The sequence below is a fragment of the Xiphophorus hellerii genome, chromosome 3, assembly GCF_003331165.1.
Source record: "Xiphophorus hellerii strain 12219 chromosome 3, Xiphophorus_hellerii-4.1, whole genome shotgun sequence".
Lineage (NCBI taxonomy): Eukaryota > Metazoa > Chordata > Actinopteri > Cyprinodontiformes > Poeciliidae > Xiphophorus > Xiphophorus hellerii.
The window spans coordinates 14,808,847-14,830,689 of NC_045674.1; the positions used below are offsets into that span (position 1 = coordinate 14,808,847).

The 21,843-nt window shown below is 37.9% G+C and overlaps 1 protein-coding gene and 1 long non-coding RNA gene across 3 annotated transcripts; one reads left to right on the forward strand and one right to left on the reverse strand.

The window, feature by feature from the left end:
- Positions 1–106: 106 nt before the first annotated feature.
- cers2b (ceramide synthase 2b) lies at positions 107–19,574 on the reverse strand. 2 transcript variants are annotated; one of them, XM_032558716.1, is made up of 12 exons: positions 19,406–19,512; positions 18,561–18,654; positions 10,310–10,526; positions 8,950–9,067; positions 8,749–8,867; positions 6,650–6,707; positions 6,373–6,423; positions 5,532–5,624; positions 4,122–4,250; positions 3,362–3,468; positions 2,965–3,118; positions 107–1,688 (listed from the first exon to the last, which is right to left on the reverse strand). In XM_032558716.1, exons 3-12 carry the CDS (start codon positions 10,480–10,482, stop codon positions 1,536–1,538), a joined length of 1,155 nt encoding a protein of 384 aa, XP_032414607.1. In that variant the 5' UTR covers positions 10,483–10,526; positions 18,561–18,654; positions 19,406–19,512; the 3' UTR covers positions 107–1,535. The 2 variants fall into 2 exon arrangements, with proteins under 2 accessions (XP_032414607.1, XP_032414605.1); XM_032558714.1 differs by lacking the exon at positions 18,561–18,654 and having other exon boundaries at positions 19,406–19,574.
- LOC116717376 (uncharacterized) lies at positions 18,693–20,328 on the forward strand. Its single transcript, XR_004338732.1, has 2 exons — positions 18,693–19,397; positions 19,489–20,328. It is a non-coding gene; the product is annotated as an uncharacterized LOC116717376 (long non-coding RNA).
- The last annotated feature ends 1,515 nt before the right edge of the window (positions 20,329–21,843 follow it).

Below are 21,843 nucleotides of genomic sequence, written 5' to 3' on the forward strand. Positions count from 1 at the left end.
TGTTGCTAAAACGTTCTTTTAAATGTTATTTTGATTTCGTGTCAGTGTGTTGTGTGTAGATTCTTTAGAGACACAATTTAGACACAGATGACTCCGGAGCATTTTCTTTGTGATTCATACTTTTTTATCATTATTAACAACATTTAGGCGTCATTAAACAAAAGAAAAGTACAAAATAAAAAATATAACACTGTAATCAGGCCACAGACATTTTTCTGCATCATGTTTGCTGGTTGGTCGGGGTTAGTAGTAGTGGAATGAGAGTCGTGTTTAATGAAGAGAAGTGGTGGATGCAGTAGTGGGAGGAGGATGTGTTTGGGGCTTAGATATGAAGGAGAGAACATGAAGACAGGAGAATTCCTCGTTCATTACAAATAAGGCACTTGACGTACAAATATATGAATGCGTGACGACACAGATGAGATACTTATTTCTAGAACTTTTTCTTTAAAAAAACAAAACAAAACAAATTTATTTCTAAAAACATTAAAGAACATAACTGTAAACCTTTTCAAACAGAATCATAATCATTAATTTAGATCGACACTTTTCATTTCCTGCAGGTTAATGAATGTAACCTCAGAGGTCAGGCAGTGAGCTGAAGAAATCTGTCCTATTAAAGTTAACTCTGGAAAATCCCACTACTTCCACGGAGAAACCTCTCCTCAGGAAGAATATGCTGAGTCATCGGTTTTCAGTGGGTGGCATCATCACGGTCTGTTCTGAGTCTGAAACACACTCAGCTGTGATTGCTCAATCATGAGCTGAACTGAGCGCTCATTTCGGTCTATTGCTTTAAGTTTTCTTAAAAAGTAAGCGGTGAGACGTCACTTACAAAACGTCACGTTTGTACGTCAAGTACAAACTGAGCTTTGTTGGACAAAGACTGAACAGAAACCAGAGAACTTCATAAATGGCACAAGGCTGCACTGACTGCAAAATATTCCTTCATATCTTTGTGCAAAGACATGATAATACCTAACAGAAATGTTGTTGCATAGACAAAGAAATGCCCCAGTATCTCACGTTCCTAGTAGTAGTTCTCACTTTGTTTTGATCTCTTTGTGATCGCAAAACAAAGCACAAAAAAACCCAAAAAAACAAAGACATACGTAATAAAGCAGCACAGTTTTAAAGCAGAAAGCCATAAAATGGCTTTTTGGCAGCTACCAGCTGGCTCTAAGGCACACCGTTAAAACATGAAAGCTAAAGTAGAAGCAGCAGCAGCACCTTCCTGTTTCTCCTCCACACCTGGAACCTCTTCATGTTCTCTCCTGTCTCACTGACAGGTTTGTTGGACAAACATCTAACAAAGATGAGGATACGTGATTTCCTTTTTCCTGTGGTGACAAAGCAAAAGCAGTGCCACTTAGTGTAGTGTCAATCTTGATACTTGTGTTCTCTAAAAGTTTGACTGAGCATGTGTATGTCTGTGTTAAAGTAACAGTGTTGAATCTCCTAGTTTTAGGGAATGCCATCTCGTCTTCTTTGTCGTCCTTTTTTCACGAGTCCTTTCTTTCCTGCTCTCACACGTTTCACTCTGTCTTGCTGTGGTTGTTGTTGTGGACTGTGTGGCCGTTCTGCATGGGCCCATTTTTCTTTCCGTGCTTTTTATTCCCTGCCTCTTCTTCCTCTTCTTCTGATTCGTCTGTTTCGTCTTTGTCGCTCCGATCATCGTCCACTTTTTCCTGGGAATAAGAAAAACAGACATGAGAGACTGTTTAGGACAGTCTGAAAGCTGAACTTAGTCTCAAAAAACAAAACAGTTCTGTCGCATCTGTATTTAAAGAATATATTTGCTAATTACATCAGTAAAATCTTGACATTAAAACCCAATCAGTTAGGATGTTTATTGACATGTCTTTTTATTTCTTAGTCTGCCTTTATCTGCATTTCACAGTTTTGTTGGCAGTTTTGCAGGCTTCCTAGTCAGTTTCAAACAGTAGATAGTAAATAGAGTAAACATTTTGTGGTATTTAGGAAAATATCTTTGGACTTTAACAATACTAAATATGCCACAGGATCTGATTTCATTATTTCTCTCTACATTCTTGGACATAAACTGGATTTGTTTGCATTGTAAAGTGCATTGGGATGGCATTTATTGTAAAACTGATTCTTGTCATGCAGTAAATGGACAGCCGATGTATGATACATATCAGCTCTTTCCATCCTGCAAAGACATTAAACATGACTTTCAGGTCCTATTTATCAGCTCTAGATGTGTTTTTAGTCTTACATTTCTTCTATTTTCATTTACTTGTCCACATTCCTTTTTTATTAGGAAGAAATTCCACAATAAATTCAAAAGAACTAGACAAATTTGTCTAAAATAAACTTTTATATATATCTATATAGCGTGAAATATGGAACAACACAAGTTAATAAGAAACCTAGCTTTGCAATGAACCGGAACTGATGATATATTTGGGTTTCTCTACTGTATCCAAGTGCAAAAGGCTGCTCCTCTAACAGTGACAGGCCTTCTGCTATGTCACTGTGCACTTTTACTCAGTCAAGCCGTGCTGCAATAAGAGAGAAGTGACAGCAGCACTCTGTGTTCAGCCTCTTCCTCTATGGTGGCTCTATCTTGTGATCCTAATCTGACCACCTCCATCTTAGAAGTGCATCAGCCTTGAAAGCAGCATTTGAACAGAACTGCAAGGCAAAACAGAGAAGCTAATGTCCTAACCTGAATAAGTGAATTCTGCATATTCCAATCATACAGCAGCTTCACATAGTGCACAGTAAAGCAAGCAGGAGTTTAAGAAAAACTTTTCTTACACTGACAGTGTGCACTCCAAATTTCAGAAATTATTTCACAATAATCAACATCACAATAATTACATCTTTCTTTTTCTCCCTGCATTTACCGTTTCTTACATTTCCATAAACAGGAAGTACAGTAAATTTGAATATTTTTACAAAATAAAAGCTGCGTATCTACATATATGTTTTCCTTACGTTGTTGGTCAGGAAGCGGATTGCTATGCGGATGATGAGAATGGCCCAGAAGATATGGAGGCACTGCAGAACCATAAGCAGGCCGTTGAAAAAGTAGTAGCCGAAGAAAGGCGGGTAGATGGTCACTGGGTAAACCCAGGTCCAGTAAATGATCCTGAAACACACAGAGAGGATCAGGGAGGAGGGAATGAGGCATAGAGGAAAACAACATTCAGCTGATTAAAATGTGTGATGAGTTTTAATCTTTTAGTCTTTTACTTTTCAGTCTTAATGTTGTCTCATTTTTATCTATTAAATACTGTTTTTGAATATACCCAAAGTCTACATTAATCTAAGGGAGGTGCTCTGCACTTACACTAAAGATCAAAAATGTGTGTAAGTGTGTGTGTGTTTGTACCAGATGGGGAAAAAAATGAGGCGTGTGACGATAAATACTGCAGCAAAAACGATGAAGATGTAGTTACAGGCATTTCTCCACCCAGCATAGTTGAACATCTTAGCAGACTGTCAAAGGAAAAAGAATGATTTACAAACAAACGGATACAAATGAGACAAATGATTATTGCTAATCTCTTTAAAAGCAAATAAAACTTAATTGCATGTTTTCAAACACCAGGTGGCAGTGTCAGCTTCTTTGCATCAAATAATCCTCTGGGTGGAAGTGGCACATAAATAAAATTAGCGCTTATAATTTTAGTATATTAGATGTGGTTCCTGTCTATTATCAGGGTTCCAAATTTTCACATTCACATTTCTACATTTTTCTGTGTGTTTGTACAACATTATGGGCATTTAAGTAGAAAACATTTACTAAAGTCAGGTTTTACTACTTCTTTGTTCACAAAGCAACAACACGATGCTGTGGTTCACTTCTAATCTGATATTATGGGCTATCCTCAATCTTTAAAAAGAAAATCTCATAAACTTCTAGATTGTAGTATCCATCACTATGAAATGAAGGTATTTAAAAAGGTATTTTTTTTTTCATTGTTAAAATTCAAGACTTTGTTTAACCTGGAAAATGATCAAATAAATCTACGTGTTTCCAGTCGGTGCAGACCTTTATCATATTGAAAATTAAGCCATGGAGTAGTGATGAAACACTGGAGGTAAAATGTTGTCTGACATTCAAAAATAATCCAGTGAGAGCCATTTACCTCGAGGAAGTAATCGGAGGAGTCGTGAACCAGCATGATTAGAGTTCCAGCACGGATGTAGTTCACACACCAGGAGAAGCTGATGAGGAGGATTGTCGCTACGTGATGAACTATCTGCTCTTTAAAGTCCTAAAGGGAAAGCAGGGAAATGATTCGCTTGGGTCATGAGAGGAGGAAACATTTAAATGTGTGTTGCATGTTAAAAAGTTGTTGGGTTTAGAGTTAAAATCCTGTTTAAGATTATCTCAGACTAGACCAGGGATCTGCAGCCTTTACAACACAAAGTGCTATTGAATAAAACTCTCAGAGTCGCAAATGTTACATGACCTTATGAAAACGGACAAATTATTCATTTTAGTGAAATAGTGATTTTACTAAAAATGATTGTTTTAGTAAATAAAATAATTTTAGGATTTTAATTAATTAATTAAAATAAAACAATTAATTAAAAAAATTAATAAAATAGATTAATCTATTTAATCTAATAGATTAAATTTGCTGCCATTTTTAATACATCATTTTATATCTATTTTTAAATCTAAAATAAATAAAAGTATTAAAGTCTAGCAAAAATCTTAATGCTATGGGATATTAATAGTTGTGAAAAATGATGTAAACAAAAAAGCACACAGTTTCTGACCTAAAGTCAATAATAATAGATCTTAACATATATTGCTGGTGCTATTGCTGTCAGTCTGTTGTGGAAATCCAATGAAATTATTCCATGAAATAAAAAACATAAACTGCTAACTGTTATATCTACATTTAACAACATGAATTGGTTCTTTGTTGTTTTTAGCCACACTTATTAAAAGTCTCTACTTTAAGGAGCGTTTAAATAGCCACTGAAATGTCAGAGCCGCAGGTTTCAGAGCCCTGGTTAGACGTGTGGTGTTAGAGGAACACGCTGTGCCTCTTTTGCAAGACTTTTTCCTCTGCTCTGCACAGCTGAGCAGGCAGAGCATAGTCCAGCAAAAACACAGAAAAACACACGTGTAACAACAGTCTAATGTCCACCCACAGTCCACAGATGTGTCACAGCTCAGATCATTCAAAGGTTACAGAGGTTTTCTCTGAACATAATGTAATAGCAGCACACAAAAAGAAAACGAATATTACAAGTTATGCTACAAGAACCTGCAACATTAATTCTAACTTTAAGTATTTGTTGGTGTCTGGACTCCACAGAGGGTTGCAAATCACCAAAACCAGAATCTTGAGATCATCTCCAGATTTCAAATGGAAATCTTGTTTATTTGACAAATAGTTCGGGTCGCATGTTTGTGCCACTCTTACTTTATGGATCCAGTGCTGAAATGTTTGGGAAACCCTGTGCAAGTAGACAGTTTCTTGCAGTGTACTTCATTTGTTCTCAGAAGAGAAAACTGCTGCTGAAATAAATTCACTTACTTTACGTTTGACGTCAGAAGCCACGCTGAAGAGCAGAGAGCCGTAGAACCCCAGCTCGATCATGTAGTACCAATACTGAGATGGCAGCAGAGTCTGAACAAGAGAGATGTCTTTAATACCTAAAATTCATGGGCTAATATAAATTCAGACTGTAAGAATTAGATTACAGATAACAAGGAATGCATTAGCCCTTTTTTAACTACTTCATAATTCAAATGTACTTTTTTCTAAGGATTTTAACAGATGTAAGGAAACAATTTGCTTTCAGGTCCCTTAACAGAGGCAGAAATTTCATCTAAAATTAAATGTAATAATAGATAATTATCACAATGATGAATCAGAAAATGTATTATACAGTCATCTGTATTTTTAAATGCTTAAATAGTGAATGAAAGTACATGAAAGTAGGACAAAATATCTTCAGAACGATCTAACAAACGTTTCCTCGTTGCAAGCAGCTCCTGGAAAGTTATTAGATTAAAGACGCATTTACCGTTTAACATGGTAACAGGTTGTAGTTTGGATTGTTTTATTCCCTTAATAAATCAAATCATCAACTGAAAATAGTTTCTGTGTTTTTTCAGGCTATTTTGGTGTGACAGTGACATTTGTTTAATGATCCAAAACATATACGTGTCACAAAAAAAACAACAAAATCTACAGACGAAATCTGTAAGGAGCAAATTATTTCCAAAATAATCTCAATATTTTACCTTTATTCCCAGTTTATGACTATAATTCATCACTACACAATCATTTAATGGCTATTTTGTATTTATGCTGGATAGTTTGAGTCAGTAATCTGATGCATTTGTTATTCTCATCCCTCCCAGAGACGTACCAGCACAGGAAAGCCTTGCCACATCTCCTTCGTGTCATACAGCCAAGGTTTCTGGAAGGAGAAACGGGACGGGATAATGAGACAGCAGAAATCAGCAGGTGTATTTATATCCACTGACTCAGCACCGGGATGAGTCAGGGCTTCGTCTCTACAGAGAGGCAAAGTTATCGGAGCAAAAAGAGCAGGCAGCTACAGAAATATACAAGTTACAGCAACGGGAGCATATGATGGATGAGACTGTGTGGGAGTTTGTATGAAGAGAAGAGGCAGTACTCACATCGATGAGGGAGGCCAGGCCAGCAATGAAAGCAAGAAGGTAAAAGGTAAATCTCCAACTGCAAGAGAACAAACACATACACACTTTCTCTTCAGTCAGTCGAGAAAAAGATGTTTAGTAACTCATCTATCAGGAAACGCATAATTAAGGTGTTTTCACACCAAAACTGCAACTTTTGTCACATTCTCAGCTGGTGCGGTTCGTTTTCCCAAATCAAACGGTTTGGAAAACCTGTTCACCTGCTCGCCTGTGGGGGCGCTGCACAAAGAACCAATGAAGAGAATAACACAAAAAGAAGACATGAGAGCAACATCCTTCTTTGCAAAAATGTAAAACAAAAATAAAGTGGCATCAGATTTTAGTCATTGAAGGATTTAACTTTGTTTTAGTAAAAAAAAAAACACGAGTCATTTCTCCTGCTGGAGCAAGCTAGCGTTTGTTTTGACTGTATTTACCCAGAATGCAATGCGCTATAGTTGAGTCCTGCTTTTGAAGTGGCCTCCAGTCTGCTTGCATCCACATATGCTTTCAAAACCTCACCAGAGTTCACTTTCTTCGAGCCAAAACCTGTTTGCATCAGAGTTTGATTGCGCATTCACCCCTTCCCAAACAAATCAGACTAAGTAGACAAACGAACTCGAGTTTGATTAAAACGAACTAAACAGGGCTGTGTGAATTCATCCTTAGTTTCCACACATGGAAAAAATCTAATGAAATACATCATTGATGTTCAACAATGACTCACAAAAAAACAAAGCTGGACAAATGTTGATCAAACGGCAGAAATACCAGACAAAAGAGGGAGCTGTTAAAATCCTGCTTCAGAGATGGAGCGAGGTCACAGCTCCCTTTGCTCAATCACACAGGTGTGGTGAAAAGGCTTCAGAGAGAAAGCTGGAGCAGCAAGAGAGCAGCAGAAGCACAGTGAGAAAAGGACAGTGAGAGAGTGAGGGGACACATCAGCTGAGGGGAAGCAGGAAAGACAGAAACCCTGTTGTCCGCACGCACACAATGGGTTGATTGAAAAGAAATAATGTCCTTATGTTGCAACCAACACAGTGAAAGACACACCATAACCAGGCAGGGACAAACATCCAGTCACGTGCCCCCGCCTGCACAAAACCAGACGAATCGTCCGCAGCTTGGATATAACTCACATGCAAACACAAATACAGATAAAGCGATGAGAGAGTCCCTGACACAGCTGAGGCCGTGTAGTAGACATGTTTATAGCTGGAAATGCTTGTGGAGAACCGGGCCAGAGAGGCAGACTGGCACGGTTCTGAGTGTAAGTTAAAAATAGAGGGTTCATTTTTAAAACCTGAAATTTGTTTGTATATGCAGTGGGTTAGCTTAAGGTCAATGGTTGTTTTAACCTGCTTCATGTCACACAGCTGGACTCCAAAGTTTACCTACTGTTATTAAAATGTCAGGTCATAGAAACTCTGATCAATCACCTCTGAGTTTCCTCCACCTTTAATAGTACACATATTAAGAGCAATTAGAATATTTAACAAATAAAAACCTCAATAAACTGGCATCCTTAAACAAATCATTTGTTTTAGCACTTTGTGATTTAAAAACAGGATTCAGTTTTATTTGCCAGGAGGTTATCAGCCAATCACATCATGATTTAGTAATATTTGCCAACTCTGGCTTATAAAAGGACGTTTATATTTAGTTCAGTTTTTTTGTTTTTGTGCCACATAAAAATGTGGCATCATTAAATTAAAAAAATGAATTCTTACAACTTTTATCTTGACAGATAACTTTGTACAATTTTGCTCCTGCTAACGACAGCTTAGCTAAAGAATACAAATAAGAACTTTATTTCCTCAACAGTTGACCTCACTTGTGAATTTTAGTATGTTGAATGCTGGATATGAATCAAAAGTTGCTTCAATATAGTGTTAGTCTGAGGTTGAACACACCTCTGCAACCAGGTTACACACCTGAATCGCATAGGAGATATGTCACATTAGATGTAAAAAAAGTTTTTGGAAGTATTTATCAAATGCTTACTTTTTTATCAGCCCTAAATCCGAATAGACACTTAAGAACAATGATGTATCTAGAAAAGAGCATGCGCGTGTTTTTACCTGGCTTCTCGGAACTTCTTGAGCAAACTTGGTCGGTCCTGGTTCCTCCTCCGTCTGAACCACCGCTGCACTTGTCTTTCTGAATAACCCGTCTCTTTGCAAAGGCTTGCTACTGAAGACTGAACCAACAAAAAAAGGTTTGATTTTTGGCATTTTCTGGTACTTCACATCCTACAGCGCTCTCAGTGTCATGAGCGTTACCTGTGTTGGGTTTTTGGTCACTCTAAAGTAGTAGGACTCGAGGGAGGGGATGTGAGGCGCTTTGAGCCGAACCGTCTCTTTCACACCGAGTAGAGAGGCCAGAGGTGTCGCTACTGTCCTGGGATTGAACAAGGGATTCAAAAGGAAGGACATTTTTAGAAGAAATAGGTAAAATTAATGAAAATCAATCTAAAATTGAACCCTAACCCACAGATGACAAAATGAAAGTGCGGTACTATACAGGATGTGTACTGGAGGTACAGGATGTTTACACAGTATTTCTGGAAACTAATTAACTACATTCAATAAATATCTGGCAACATAACAAAAGACGGAAGTAGAAAAGATTATCTTCCACACCTCACAGATAAAAGCTAATGCTTTATCTAACAAACAATGAGGATTTTTACCATTTTCTAAGCTCAAGCTAGAGGAGCCTAAAGATCAAAATCAAAAGTAAAAAATATTTAGCATTTTTTTAGCTTTTCCAAAGAAGAATTGAAAAAGAAAACGGTTTCCTTTGAAACACGTTTTCATTTTAATGTTAAAGGTCCTCAGGGGTCAATGACAATGTGTTTTCTCCCCTAATATGTACATAAGTCTCAAAACAGCAAATTTTTAATATATAAATAGAAAAGTTATATATAGAACCTGAAACCACAAGAAGAAGGTTATTAAGGATTAACAAAAGGCTGACTGGATCCAACTTTTAAACAATAAGATCATATTTTTCAGACTGTGCAGGAATCTAGAAAGGCATAAAAAGAATAACTAGCTAATAAAAATAAATGATGTTTTTGCTTGTCTTCATTTTTATTCTAAATAAGATTTTAATTCATGTTATTTCTGAAACATTGGGATCTATGTAAATGGAGCTGGAAAAAATAATCTAGTAGTTGGGAACTAGGGGATGTCTGACAAAAAAATATGTTTTATAATGAAAAACATTGCACACAACTGTGAGCAGCAGCTTTTTTTGTCACTGTAGGTTTATGAAAATGTTTATGCAAAACTGTCTTCTTTTCTGTTTCTCTTATCACATTTCCCAACGTTAGAGAAGGTGAGAGGGAAGGTAACAAAAGATAAATATAATGAAAATAATAATTAATAGTGACTTGACAAGCATAAGCAAGTGAAATATATGACTGCGTGGGATATAAATACTGTTTTATGTTGTAGATGGAAGAAGAGATAGTCGACCAAGAAAGTCAAGGACAAAGCAAGGAGAAGGTAGAAGGTAAAAGAACAACAAAAGAGGAAGACAGGGATAAATGTGTGAACACGGAGAAAGTAAATGTTTAAATTAAACACAGCTGAGGGTCACAGGTAGGCCACAGGACAGAGTGAAAAATGGACCGACCTTTCAAAGATTTGCCGGATAATGAGGAATACCAGCGCAATGGGAAGTGCCACCCATAAATCACGGCCCTTTGCGTAAACTCGTCCATCCCGATCCTCCAGGTCAGCCCAGCCCAGACCCTCCGGAAACCACAGCCGCTCTTGCCAGAACCACTCGCTCAGCTCCACCAGCATCCTGACGCACCAGGACTCTGCACCACCCTTACAGCTTTATCAGCCTGCAAATATAAATCAATTAAGCTTAGAGACATGTAGTAAATGACAAGTAAAATCGTCATTCAGAAACAAATGGTGAAAATACAGTGGTTTAATTTTGGTTTTATTTGATGCTCACTGGGAGCATGTACATATTTCCTAATGCATATAACGGAGCACAGGCGGCTCGCCATCGACCTATGAAGATCCACCTAAGGGATGAGCGAATGTTTTTCCTTCACACCTCCACGATGAACTCGTAAATGGAGTCATCTGTGATCGCTGCTTCTTTCTCTGACGTTATGATGAGTACTTTTGCTGCTATGTTCAGGGAGTGGCAGAGAGTAAAAGACTGGCTGTAAAGGGAGAAGATACATCTGTGGGATGTGAGTCATAACTCATCTATAAGAGCAGAGCGAGTGGGGGCACCGTTACGCACGCTGTCAGCGGAGTCCCCTTACAGAGCTACAGCAACTCCTACTCCTGCAGCTGCAAATGCCAAAGCCGTGTAACCGCCTGGCTTCCACTCCCATCCCCACCCTGCTGCTGCTGCTGCTGCTGCCAGTAATCAAGGAGGATTCCCCCTTTGGCTCAGAGAGGCAGAAACATTTCTACTGCTCTTATTGTCATAACACGCCCAATAACACACATAATGTTATTGATAGGCCAGGAGTGTCAAACTAGTTTTCTTTTAAGGGCCATGTCAAGATCATGAATGTTCTCAAAGGGCCGATTGTTCCTGAATGTGTTGATAAAACCCATCAACAAACTGTTAAAATATTAATAAAGAGCTGTCTCTGCCTTCGATAAGTACCTCTTAAAATGAAGTAATGTTTTCACAATCATCGGTCCTTCCAGGATTTCAATATCGTTTTTATTTTTTGCAGTGAAAATGGCTGATTTTGTGGATCTAATTTAGTCATTTAAAATAAATTTTGCACTTATGGAAGATGGTAAATATGACTTTTTGTTACTCTCCACTTTAAACACAGACTATAACTTGATATCAAGTAAGGCTGAGGCAGCAGTGTAGCAGTAGTAAGAAAGTAAGCAGCCGCATAACTCCAATATTTTCAACCCTTTTTGCAGAAAATTTGCAATAATCTCAAAATTATGCAAAATATATAAAACTGCTTTGATGTAATTGATCAAATAATATTTGAGCACACAACTGTTATCTTCATGGTTCTATTTATGCGTCCCTCTGGAGTCTAGAGGGCCATATAAAAACTACAGAGGGCCAGATTTGGCTCCCGGGCCTTCAGTTTGACATATTTAAAATAGGGAATAAAAATGCATTAATGGATAGCAGAAAAGAAACGTTGACTAGGTAAAGACACAAAACACATAAATGCAATATCAACATATCTGAATGTTTTTGACTTTTAGCTAAATTAATTCGTTTCTCAATTTACATACATATAATAATAATAATAAAGCTGATTCTTCTGATCTGGCTACTGCTGTAGAAGGTGAGTGAGTGTTATTTTCCACATAGAGTCATGTCAGTCATCACAATCCCTCTATCCTGTTGCAAAAACGCTGCGCTACCCCCTTTTTTTTTTCCTCTTTGTCTCCCTTCAACACAGTTGGTGGAGAATGGGGAGGCTGGCAGATTTTTCCCTATTATTTTGCCAGTTCTTCCACTTCAGAGATTCAACATCTGACTTTTGATGGTCATGCATAATGCATTTGTGTGCAAATATAGCCACAGAAAAAGGTTTCTCGCAGTCAAACCTAAATAAGACAAGTAAAAATCAGCGGTCCAAAGGCTGTTTGATGTGCGGAAGTGATAGAGACGAAAGACTACAAAACTCCTACAAAGTGAGTTGGACACAATTAAATGTAACAAGCTGGACAAACACGCCACAAAGTGAGCAAGAAAAGTTGACAAATATACAATGAAGCCAAGAAAAATGTTTAAAAAGTCACACCGTCCGGAAGCATTGCAACATTTTAGCATTTTGCAGACGCCAGGAGAATATTTTTAGGGTTGCTTGTTTAGGTCATCCAGTGAATTCAGCATGTTTAAGCAGTTCTCCCCCCCACGGCTTCCCAAAATCCTTATGCCATTGGTCTAACAGATCACATGACCAGACTCTGACCATTTCAAAGGTCCAATAAAAGTAAAGAATGCCTCCAGCGGGGGGAGGGAGCAAGGCGTTCTCTCTCTCTCTCTGTCAGACAGACTTTCTCTTCCACACTATACATTGCAAGCGTTCAGTGACTGTAAACAGTGATTTCACATCAAGCTGGCTGAATGTCATTCCAGATATTCCTGAATCCTGGGGTTTATACACCTATAATACTTATTCTGATAAAAAAGCATCAAACAAAAGTTAGAAGAACCTAAACAGATCCGAGGGGAGCGTGGTACAAAGTCCAGGAATATTTAGAGAATGTAAACACGCTGGCACCAAACAGAGGATTCACTCCACTCCGTCCCCATTCACTCCCACTGGTTCCGAAAATCATCTGGTGCTTTACAGTCAAATAAGTATTGGAAGGCATTCAGCTGAGCAGGTCAGGGGAACTGTAAGTCATAAGACTAACACTGTGCTCTGACTGTGACTCACTACTACCATACCAGCTGTGTTGTACAACTCACATCCAACCACATTTAGGATGCTCACTTTGGAGGCTGAATCATACAAACCACAGCATTAGGCAACCATTAGAGGAATATACAGCAGACAGATTCATGAGAGAGACCAACACCATCGGGGTTAACAGTCCAATAACAGAACAACACAGGAACTAGGAGATTGATGCAAGACAAGCTTTCAAGAGAGCACAACAAAAACATGAACCAATAAATTGCCAATAACTAAACAGATTACAGCAGAGATGTCCAGTGTCATTCAGCTGAATGCCATTTCCTGGGTTTATGCCCACCATTAGCCCTCCTCCTTCTCCTGGTACTGGATTCAGGAAGTGGTTCAAATGCTCTACAGAGAAACGGGACACTCCTTCAAGAAGCATGATCAGTTCTCACTAATTTCTATTACATAACCACATGTCACTTAATATACCAATATGGGTTGTGAAATCACTTATCAGGCCAGCACAACACATTATTGTTACGCCTGTAATGGAAAAACAAAAATTTACAGCCAGATGTACCTTAATGTATTTCCGTTTCCAGTAATGTACTGACGATATGCTGACAAAAAAAAATACTGTGTTTCAAAGTTGTTCTAAAATAGCAGACTTTTAATAATCTTCAAATATAGTTATATAAATATAATCAGTCTGAATGAAAGTTGTTATAAATGTGAATGAAACGATACTTTTAGTCAGGTTCACGTTTTAATTTTGACATTTTAAGCAAATGTTACGTTATTCCAGTGTTTCATGATAAGTAACTATTCGTTGAACAGGGATGTTTGTGAATCCAGGTAGAGGGTTAGTTCCTTCAAGCAGTTACAGACCTTAGACCTGTAGCTGAAGAGAGAAGAGCTGAGCAGATTTGAGAGGAAGGGTTATTGTGTGATTTGGTCAGGGTAGTCGCTTTATAAGAGCTGTTGTTGAGGTAACACCTCTGATCACTTCGAGCATTTTGCTGTCAGAAAATATCCCAAAGATAAATGTTTGTATACAGTAAATGTGATTAATTTTAATTTGACTCTTTTTGTGCTGGTTTAATCCTTCACATATGGATCTTTAGTGAGTCATAGGTATGTCAAAACTTTAAATATTTAGTGCAAAGCTGTGCCACTGAGGTAACATGTCAGAATACATCTATAAATTACAATGCATTTCCTGTTTTTGTTCTTGAAATAATATATTTTAAAAAGATGAATACTATGTCTTCTCATGCAGAGAAACTAAGCATCTAATACTTTCTAAGTAAAACCAACCCAGAGCTTTTATTTTACAAATCCCCTAAGTACATTTACAGCTGTATCAGTAACAATATGCTGTATGATAGACCATTACAGTCTACATTTCTAATCAGATTTTAATAAGTTACCAGCGAGAGCTAACTTTTGTTGAATAAACATGTTGAAATATTAAAGACTCAAAGTCTGCTCAGCCTCAGACCACCTCAACCTGACCATCCAGAACCACTCAGATAAGTTTGTAACACAAAAGCTATTTTACAAACTGATGCATTTGTGCACAAACATCAAACAGCAACAGAGAGAACATCTTCTCTACTATATAGGTGATATTAAATCCTTAATGATCTACTATCACCATGTTGCTCACAGTCAGGTTGACATGAAGATGGTTTGAGTTCCTGTCAGATTTTCACTGGCATTAAACTGAATCCTGTATTGGCTCCTGCTGCTCTCCTGTGTTTAAAGCCGATTTAAAAAGACTCTACATATACAGTACACATAATGAGGGTGTTTAGTGAAAAATACAAGTTCTTTTACATAAATTAGATAGAACTGTTCAGGTCAAACAGATGCTAAATATCAATAAACTGAACTTAATGAAACTAGATGTAAAAAAGAAATAAATAAATAAATAAAAGCTGCATAGAACCTTATTAGTTGCTTCATAAATGGGAACCATAAATAACAGCACAGGTCATTAACTTGCAATGACTATAAATATTAGGATAATTTTTATAGCCCATGAGATTGTGATTGGTTTGTTTTTAAAGCATGTAGTGATAAAGTAATTAGTATCTGTGCAGATTGAAATTGAGATTTTAGTTTAACGATTGCAGTATCACCTATACAGTCAAGGTACAAACTGTCATTTCAAAGCTTTTAAAATGTGAATATTTAGTATTTCTATGCAGCAAAATGCATTTGAGTAACAGGCGGAGTAAAGGGCATGCTCTCTGCTGCACATGGTTTGTTAGCCCTAACTCAGGTCATGCTTTAAGCAATTTCCAGCAAGGATAAATGATCAACACACATCCCCCACATTTTAGGAATTCTTTGGGAAAGTAACTCGAAAAACATGGAGATTATTTCTCTGAGAAAAATTCCATCAAAAGGTAATCTCAGTATGTAAGTGGCAATCTGTGTTTCATCATCCCAAAGCAGGCAGTTTATTGAGTTGTTTCATTTTTTGTTATCTTCTCTGCTGTGTTGTGGGTAAGCATCACAAAAAAGTCAGGTTTTAGTGACACTGATCTGTGACTCTCATGAATTATTAATGTTGGAGGTCAATCAGTGAGCGTGCTGCTGTGAAAGGGTCCGTTCAGGAGGCCCTGTCATGCTGGAATGATTCACCTCAGTGGATGAAAGGCCATGATTACATTTACCTTTTTGTGATTAGTTTTGCTCATTCAGCGGAGACCAAATTCCACCAAGTTCTACTAAAGCACCGATTACTCACTGAAAACAGTCAAAAAGGAAGACGCAATCACAGACAGATCAATGTTTAAGTTGCTTTTTTAGGTCTCAGTTTAAAGTATTTAACTCAGGTTTGCCAAATTCATTTTCATTTTGGGCCATATCAAAAATCTGAATGTACTTAAAGGGCCAGAATGTATTGATAAAACCCACTAAATTGTTAAAATATCAATAAATAGCTGTTATTGATATTTAGCAGTATTCAATAAGCGTTTCTTAAAATGAAATAATATTGAAGGTCTTTTCATACTGAGCAACCCATCCAGGATTTTGTATTGTTTTTGTGTGTTTTGGGGGTTTTTTGGAATCAAAATCACAGATTTTCTGGCGCTAATTTAGAAATATTTGTAAGGAATTTTTATGATATTTGCGCTAATGTGTGGTGTTAAAAGTCACTTTTTATCAATCGTCGTATCAGTCATGGACTATAACTTTACATCAGGTAAGGCTGAGGCAGCAGTCACTTAAACGCCAATGTTTTTGACCAATTTCAAGAAAAAATTGCAGTAAAAATCAGAAAAAAATGTGGGGATTTGTTGATTTTGTGTGAATTTTGCAAACTAACTGATGTAAATTGGAAGCTAAAGGGCCATATAAAAAGCTACAGGGGGCCAGATTTGGCCCCGGGGCCTTGAGTTTGACACATGTGATTTAACTCGACTGACTGATCTTGACTTCAACGCAGAATTTTTGTCAGAATGAATCATTTACAAACACATTGTCACATATTAGGACTAAGCAAATCAGGTTCCATGAATGAATCGCCAACTGCTGAAGCTCATTTAAGGAAACGTAGACTTTTTTAGACTACTGCGGTTTTCCAGGTCTGTCGTTCCCATTCTGATTTTCCGTCAATGAAATACAACAAATGAACGAGTTATAAAAATCATTCTTACTCATGCATCAAAGCACTTGTCCCTCGCCTCTTTGTGATTTATACGTGACTCAAAGTGGGTCAGAGAAAAAGGCCTTTACAAACCAAAAAGTTGGTCCATCACCTATTGATGTAATCCCACGTAAACAGGCGTTTTAGGAGTGGTAAAATGCAACACAAGTTTCGATTAAGATTTGAAGAAGATGCGTAAAAGTATTCTCTGACAGCTCAGAGAATCATTCACAATAGTAATAATACCTCTGTCTGTGTTGTAGAACAAAAGTGCAGGAGAGCCTTCACTCCTGCTGCAACAAGGCAGCACAACACCTCCTGCTGACCATGTGCATTTATAAATACCACAAGTACCATTGTGTTTTATGGTACTGTATTCTTGGTGTGCTAGTTTTTGTGATTTTAGGTGCTACCTGCACACACTAATTTCTCTTGTAGGGATTAATAAAGTATTTTTTTTTTTTTTTTTTTTTTGTAACCCCTCCAGGGGGTCTTTTTGTGGGCTCTAGTGTCCCTTTTTATGAAGTAGGCTGACAGGAAAGGGGGAGGGAGAGGGGGGAAGACATGCGGTAAATGTCGCCGGGTCCGGGAGTCGAACCCGCGACCGCCGCGTCGAGGACTTGAGGCCTCCAAATGTGGGTCGCGCTAACCCCTACGCCACCACGGCACGCCCGATTAATAAAGTATTTATGAAAATTTTATTAGTGTTTAAAAATGTCAGATTGAAAATTATTGTTGAGTGTCGGGTTGCTTTTAATCCACATTTTCTTCAGTCATACCTTAATTTTCTCATTGCAATGCTCCAGCAAATTTTGCTTTGGCTTTGATTCCCATTTGGGCTTCTTGGCTCTATTGAAAAGCAATGGATTAGTAGTCCTAATCAAACCAGTAAGGGTTGGGTTACTTCCTGCTTCCACTGTGAGATATGAACTGAGATAGCGTTGCTATGAAAGGGTGAATGGGAAAACTGACTGTCACCTCCAGAAAATAAAACACAGCTGGGTAATAAAGTCAGAATGTTCACAGCAGGATTTAGCAAAATGGAAGGTTTCCTAGCAATAGACCAAAAACCACCTCCTGCTAATGTTTATTTGGGTCAATTACATCACAGGAGGCACAAGAACTAAGCAGATCAGCCAGCATTGTTGGACAACATAGCAGACAAGCTACATTTACAGATTTCCACTGATTATGAAGCATTGGACGAACATTTTATTTGCCAGCCCTTTAGACTAAAAAGTCTTGACTGATGCTGCTGTGGATGGAGGAGCTAAACCAGATAAAGACAACGATCGCTTTAGGAACTTTAACTGACACATATCTATTTATATTCCAACTTAATTTTTTCCACCCCGTTGGATGACATGCATATTGTAAAAATGTTGTACCCTACGTACATCGATGTTGTTTATAGCTGTGGAAAAATTTTTATATTATACAATAACAACACCCAAAACTGACAGTATTAGTTGAGATTGTTGTTTTTGATGATTTAAGTATTATTTCTACTTTTCAAATGTATTTATAATAAGTGTGAAAATATTGTTAAATTATATTAATATTTGCCATTTAGCAGAACAATTACACTACATATAAAATAATTGGTGTATTGATTATATGGTAATGGGAAAGGTTTTACTTTTACAGCAGAATAATCTATACTAAGAGTTGCAAGTAAACTATTTATTGACAATTAAACCAGTGGCACGTGGCAATATGCTGTAAAGTATATTTATTAAATATGTTTATTTTGTGTTTGTATACATAAAATGAAGACAAATACATCATCTGTCTGTATTGCAAAGAGTAGTTAGCAAAACTACAAGCTATTAGACTAGAGGTGCTTTACTCTCATGTTCTCATTCTCACATCGGAGCTCTGACTTAAGATACCAATTAAACAGCATTAGTCAGCGTCATACAGTGATAATCTCACATCAGGTCAGGCCTATTGAAGGATGGAAATGGTTTAAAAAAAAAAAACAATACAAGCACAAAAAAAGAGATCTGATTAGTGATTAGCCGCCTAATGTGATGTTATCAAAGCCATTTGCGAGTCCAACCTTGTTTTTCCAAAGGGAATCAAGATCTTATTTTCTTTCAATGCAAAGCACTAAAAGAAAAAAAAAACTGCAACGAAACATTTTGCTACAAGTGACAAACTATATCAAAAGTGGACTTTGTTGCGTTTTCAGAAAAGTCTGGGCAGCAAGCTTTACGGTGGCTACTTTGTTGCGTGGATAGTTCACAACTGTGGCGCTGGAAAATATGTCCCAGTCAAAGTCCATTTAATCATTACATGTGATATAAAAACTACTACATGTAAAAGTCAACAACAGTACAAGCTCTTTTACTAAATTCCACCTATGTGTGTGTTAGCTGAGATAATCTCGTCTGGTTGGCAAACTTTGTTAGCATAGATCAAACACTGAGCCAAGCGTCATCATTTCCTTACATTAAACAGCAACGCTTAGAAACTTTACGGCTCCTTTCCAAACACATGTACACATTAATTCCCACGTCTTTTTAAAAATTATAATAAATGAAACAAAACTGTTCTGCTATGTCGCATTAACGGATTCCAACATGAATGCGTAATGACGTCTAAGCAGAAACAGGACGCAGAACGTAGTCTGCCGCAGCGCTACACAAACGAACAGCTAACTGCTTTGCCGACATGAAAATGAAACGGTACTTACTTTGGCGTTTTGTTTATTTGAGTACAGTAAAATTCGATCTTTTCGGAAAATAAATGCAGTTTCTTTCCTCTCCTCCTCCGTAGTCCGGGTTGCGGTTGTCCGGCTGTAAACCTAACGGTCCTAACGGCGTGTGTCCAGCCGGCTGGTTGAGCTCAGAAAGGTGCAACCGCTCAAGATCCGAGCTGGTCTTTTCATGTTTTCATGGAGTATAGAAATCAGTTGTTTGTTTGTTTGTTTGTTTTTTTCTGTCTCTCTCTCTCTCTATGCGGATTGGGGAAAATCTAGAAACCAGCTTTCATACTGGGAGATACGCGAGGAGCTCCTTTGAGAGTGGTCGGATTTTCTCCCAGCAAACGTCCAGGCTGTTCTGTCCCTCGTCGTGTCCCCGCTAATTTCATCCCCCTGCTCTCGCGTGCGGTCGGCAGAGTGTGCGTGGGCGTGCGGCCGGACAGATGTGCGGGTCGGGCCTGCTGGAGAGAGAAGGGACTGGGATCCGGGCAAACGGAGGGAGGAGTGAGAGAGGGATAACGGAGAGGGAGGGAGGGACGCAGATGACGTCCGAGCACGAGGGAACACTTGGCTGACATGTCCGCGTTTTGTTGCCACACCGAGGAAAGTTTTACTTCTGTACCAGTTACTCACTGGTTCCAAGCCATGGCCATTTTACTGTATTTCGGGGTTTTTAATCACTACTTTATAAATAATTTTCTAAAAAAATAATTTTACTATTGTATATTGTTAAACCGCATAACACTGAAGAGATATATTTTTACTTTAGTATCTTGTTTCCAGAGATTTTAAATAAGATTTTCATTCTTGAGTCAACTTTTAAATTACATTTCATTGCGAGTTAAATATAGATCCTTTACGCATCTTTTGTTTGAGATTTCTCTGTGCATTTATTAAACAGTTTACCCTTTTTATTTTCAGTTTCCTTCATTTGTTCCCGAAATATTTTAACACTTTCTAATAACATAAGACGCATCATTTTATAGAGTTGTCGAAAAATACATTAGATTTTAAGTCCATTTTTAAATGAACCTTTAGCTATTATTTTGAGTCAAGAATAATTATAATCAAATTTTTTTTTGTATTCCATAACTATTATACATACATAATGTACATCCATTTATTTAGTATTTTTATTATTGATCTATTTTTTCATTTTTTGCGAATGTTTCTTCTTTTAGTTTTGATACCATTATTAAATACACTGCCTGGCCAAAAAAAAAGTCGCCACCAAAAAATGGTCACATTCTCTAATATTTTGTTGGACCGCCTTTAGCTTTGATTACAGCCCGCATTCGCTGTGGTATTGTTTCAATAAGCTTCTGCAGTGTCACAAGATTTATTTCCATCCAGTGTTGCATTAATCTTTCACCAAGATCTTGTATTGATGATGGGAGTGTCTGACCACTGCGCAAAGCCTTCTCCAGCACATCCCAAAGATTCTCAATGGGGTTAAGGTCTGGACTCTGTGGTGGCCAATCCATGTGTGAAAAAGATGTCTCATGCTCCCTGAACCACTCTTTCACAATGTGAACCCGATGAATCCTGGCATTGTCATCTTGGAATATGCCCGTTCCATTTGGGAAGACAAAATCCATTGATGGAATAACCTGATCATTCAGTATATTCAGGTAGTCAGCTGACCTCATTCTTTGGGCACACAATGTTGCTGAACCTAGACCTGACCAACTGCAGCAACCCCAGATCATAGCACTGCCCCCACAGGCTTGTACAGTAAGCACTAGGCATGATGGGTGCATCACTTCACCTGCCTCTCTTCTTACCCTGATGCGCCCATCACTCTGGAACAGGGTAAATCTGGACTCAGACCACATGACCCTCTTCCATTCCTCCACAGTCCAATCTTTATGCTCCCTAGCAAACTGAAGCCTTTTTTTCTGGTTAGCCTTACTGATTAGAGGTTTTCTTACAGCTACACAGCTGTTCAATCCCAACCCCTTGAGTTCCCTTCGCATTGTGCGTGTGGAAATGCTTTTGCGTTCACAATTAAACATACTCCTGAGTTCTGCTGTTGTTTTTCTTCGATTTGATTTGACCAAACGTTTAAGTAATCACCGATCACGATCATTCAGGATTTTTTTCCGACCACATTTCTTCCTGGAAGACGATGGTTCCCCACCATCCTTCCAGTTTTTAATGATGCGTTGGACAGTTCTTAACCCAATTCTAGTAGTTTCTGCAATCTCCTTAGATGTTTTCTCTGCTTGATGCATGCCAATGATTTGACCCTTCTTAAACAGACTAACGTCTTTTCCACGACCACAGGATGTGTCTTTTGCCATGGTTGTTTAAGAAATGAGGAGTTACTCATTGCATCAGCTGGGGTTAAATAACTTGTTGCCAGCTGAAAGATAATTGCCTATGCAGTACTTATCCAATAGGAGGCTTGTACCTACAGTATTTGCTTA

Bases quoted from the DNA above. Each gene is read 5' to 3' on its own strand.
- cers2b (XM_032558714.1), bottom strand. From the start codon at position 10,482: ATGCTGGTGGAGCTGAGCGAGTGGTTCTGGCAAGAGCGGCTGTGGTTT. The intron at 6,708-8,748 runs GTAAAAACACGC...GTTCTCTTGCAG, and splicing joins AAGAAGTTCCGAGAAGCCAG to TTGGAGATTTACCTTTTACC. The intron at 3,119-3,361 runs GTACAAACACAC...TGTGTGTTTCAG, and splicing joins CTCATTTTTTTCCCCATCTG to GATCATTTACTGGACCTGGG.